Below are 2943 nucleotides of genomic sequence, written 5' to 3'. Positions count from 1 at the left end.
CCCCTTTTCCTTTTAGCCAAGGCCGGGCTTTTTGGGGCGGCGGAGGGTTTACCCGGGAGCCCAGGCCGGGAGGCCCTTTCCCCCTTTCGCAAATTCCTCCCGGGTTTTCCCGGAGCCCAGGCCCTTTAAGGCCCCCGGAAGGGGGCCGGGTGGGTCCCCTGCCCGGCGAAGGGCCCCGGCTCGGGGTTTCTTTCCCGGCCCCCGGCCGGCGGGATGAGGACCCCGGGAAGGCCCCCCGGCCGGGGTTACCCCCCGCGGCGGCCCCCGCAGCCGGCCTGGCTCAGGGGGAGGTTCCCTCCGAACCCCCAGTCCCGCGTCGGGGGCTGTCCACGTTCCCTCCGAGGGGCCCGCACTGCGCCCCGGGCAAAGTGCGCGCGGCCCAGGGAGCCCGCAGGGCCACCTCCTCCCCGGGCGGGCGGGCGCCGAGGCGGGGATGCGGGGAGCCTGCGGGAACCTGCGGGGAAGGAAGCCTGCGGATAACCGGCGGGAACCTGCGGGCGGCGGGCGCGGGACGTGGGGAGACGGGGACACGGGGACCCGCTGCCACCCGCCGCCCTCTCACCTCCGGCGCCGGCGGTCCCGGTTCCGGCCGAAGCGGTCCGACAGGCGCCCCAGGAGCGCGGCCAGCCCGGGCCGGCCAGGCAGGAGGCCCAGCAGCCGCCGCCAGAACACCGGTCCCGCCGCGGCCGCCGCCATGGAGACTCGCGGCTTCCGCTTCCGGCGCGAAAAAACTTTATTGACAGCGGCGCGCGGACACGGGGCGGCGCGCGCACGGGCAGCGGCGGGAGGAGGCCCCGCCCCCGAAGCCTTGTGGCCCCGCCCCCTCGGCCCTGTGGCCCCGCCCCCGCAGCCCTGTCTCCCCGCGGCCGGCGGCAGGTGGGCGCAGGTGGGCTGCACGCCCCGAGCCGCCGCCAGCACCCCGACTCAGAGCGATACGCGGGGACACGGCCTTCCGGACCCCACGGCCCAGTTCGGCTGAGACTCGGGCAAAACTGGGTTCCCGCTGCTCACTGCGGGCGCCGAGCACGGAAAATCCCTGCGGGAGCCGAGCCCGCGTGGGCCTTGGGGTCCCTGGGCTGCAGCCCGAAGTGTGTGCAGGGGACAAAGGCTCCTGCCGTCGCCGGCCCCGCCCGGGAGGGACGGTGTTGTGGCCGGGCGAGCTGAAGGAGCCATCCCTCCCGCCAGAAACACGTCTCAGCTGATTTTTAAAAGGAAAACGTGGCAGGATCCTGCGAGGCGGGAGGGGAGCGCGGATCCGTTCCATGGGGCTCCTGGGCGGGCCGCGCGGGCTGGACTCGGAACCTGGAGGCACTGCAGGAGATCATCATTTCCTATTTATTCCGGCGGGGAGGGGGTTGTTGTGAGGCTAAAAGGATGTGGACACCCTGGATAAAAAACTTCCCGAATTCCACTTCCACCAAACAATCCCAAGCGAGTCAATGACACGTTCCCCTCGGCGCTCATCTCGGCGTCTGTTCATGTCAAAAATCGTGGACACAGTCAACAGCGTGGGAGCTGGTTACGCAAACAACGGTACTCACGACGCTGGAAAACCACGCATCCATTTTTTAAAAAATGTTCTTGAAGATTGTTTGCTCTAGAGCAGTGGTTCTCAACCTGTGGGTCGCGACCCCTTTGGGGTCGAACGACCCTTTCACACGGGTCGCCTAAGACCATCGGAAAACACATATATAATTACATATTGTTTTTGTGATTAATCACTATGCTTTAATTATGTTCAATTTGTAACAATGAAATTGGGGGTCACCACTACATGAGGAACTGTATTAAAGGGTCGCGGCATTGGGAAGGTTGAGAACCGCTGCTCTAGAGAATGTGTATTGACATGAAGAGTAAAAATCAATTCACCAAAGAGTAGGAGAGAGCTTACCTCATTTTCTTAAAAATTGAAATAGAGAGCGTGCGTACAGACAGACTGAAGGGGAAAAAATGTTAACATTGGTTATTTGGCGCTATTCAAGCACTTCCAGATTGTTTACCATATCGAGTATTTGGTTGGTCTTGATTTCCCCATTAAGATTAGATAGCTTTACAAATACAAGACGGAATTTGATTCAGCTCTTCCCAGTCTGAAGTGGTGAATCACCGAACTTCCTAACTTCCAGTAAGCAGGATGAGACCATCCGTTCCGTGGTTCCACTTCGCACAGCGCTGGGCACGGGAGATGCACAGTTGAGTTGCCGGCTGGCTGTGCCATGAAACTCAGTGTGAGCACCTGGTGGTCCCTAACCGTCCTGAAAAGGGCTCCCTAGCTGGTTTGGCGCAGTGGCCTGCAGACCCAAGGGTCCCGGGTTCGATTCCGGTCAAGGGCACGGCACGTACTTCGGTAGCAGGCTCCTCCATGGCCCGGGCCCTGGTCAGGGCTCCTGCAGGAGGCAACCAATCGATGTGTTTCTCTCACAGGGATGTTTCTCTGTCTTTCCATCTCCCTTCCACTCTCTCTAAAAATCAATGGAAAAATATCCTCAGGTGAGGATTTAAAAAAAGGGGTGGGGGGCTGGCCCCTTCTCTTTGCTGGGTGAGGTATTGATACAAAAACCATGTGCTGACCCACTGGGAGTTTGCGAGACCTCAAATAAATCGCAGTTGCCCTCCGTGAGATGGACGGCATGGGGTTTGGGAGACCTGCATGCGGGACAGCATTCCCTGGAGTGTTAACAGCAGGCGATGGCGCAGTGCCTGTTGAGGCGCGCACACTCAGAGCCTCTGGCCTGATGGGAAACCATAGAGCTGCAACCGGAGTGAAGCATCCACCACTCTGCCCCAGAACACGCACGTGTGGCCATCGCAAACATTTTCAACGATGGTTTTCAGAGATGGAGCCATGTTTTAAATGGTTGCATTTATAAGAGGACGGCGCAACACCTCGCTCCTCCCCGCAGGTAACCCCCCGGGCCTTGGCGGGAATCAGTAGAGCAGCTA

General features: G+C 60.9%; 1 protein-coding gene across 1 annotated transcript in view; it reads right to left on the bottom strand.

Moving 5' to 3' along the window:
• Window positions 1-713, bottom strand: part of PGS1 (phosphatidylglycerophosphate synthase 1) — a gene marked incomplete at its 3' end in the record, with an annotated part of 13851 nt that extends 13138 nt beyond the window's left edge. The window contains 1 exon segment of the mRNA XM_006110140.3: window positions 563-713. Within this exon segment, the coding sequence (XP_006110202.3) occupies window positions 563-696 (134 nt within the window).
• Between the last annotated feature and the right edge of the window lie 2230 nt (window positions 714-2943).

The sequence above is a fragment of the Myotis lucifugus genome, unplaced genomic scaffold (assembly GCF_000147115.1).
Source record: "Myotis lucifugus unplaced genomic scaffold, Myoluc2.0 scaffold_1880, whole genome shotgun sequence".
In the NCBI taxonomy this organism is placed as follows: Eukaryota; Metazoa; Chordata; class Mammalia; order Chiroptera; family Vespertilionidae; genus Myotis; species Myotis lucifugus.
Note: the sequence above shows the minus strand (reverse complement) of the source record. Positions and strands in the feature narration are given on the sequence as shown.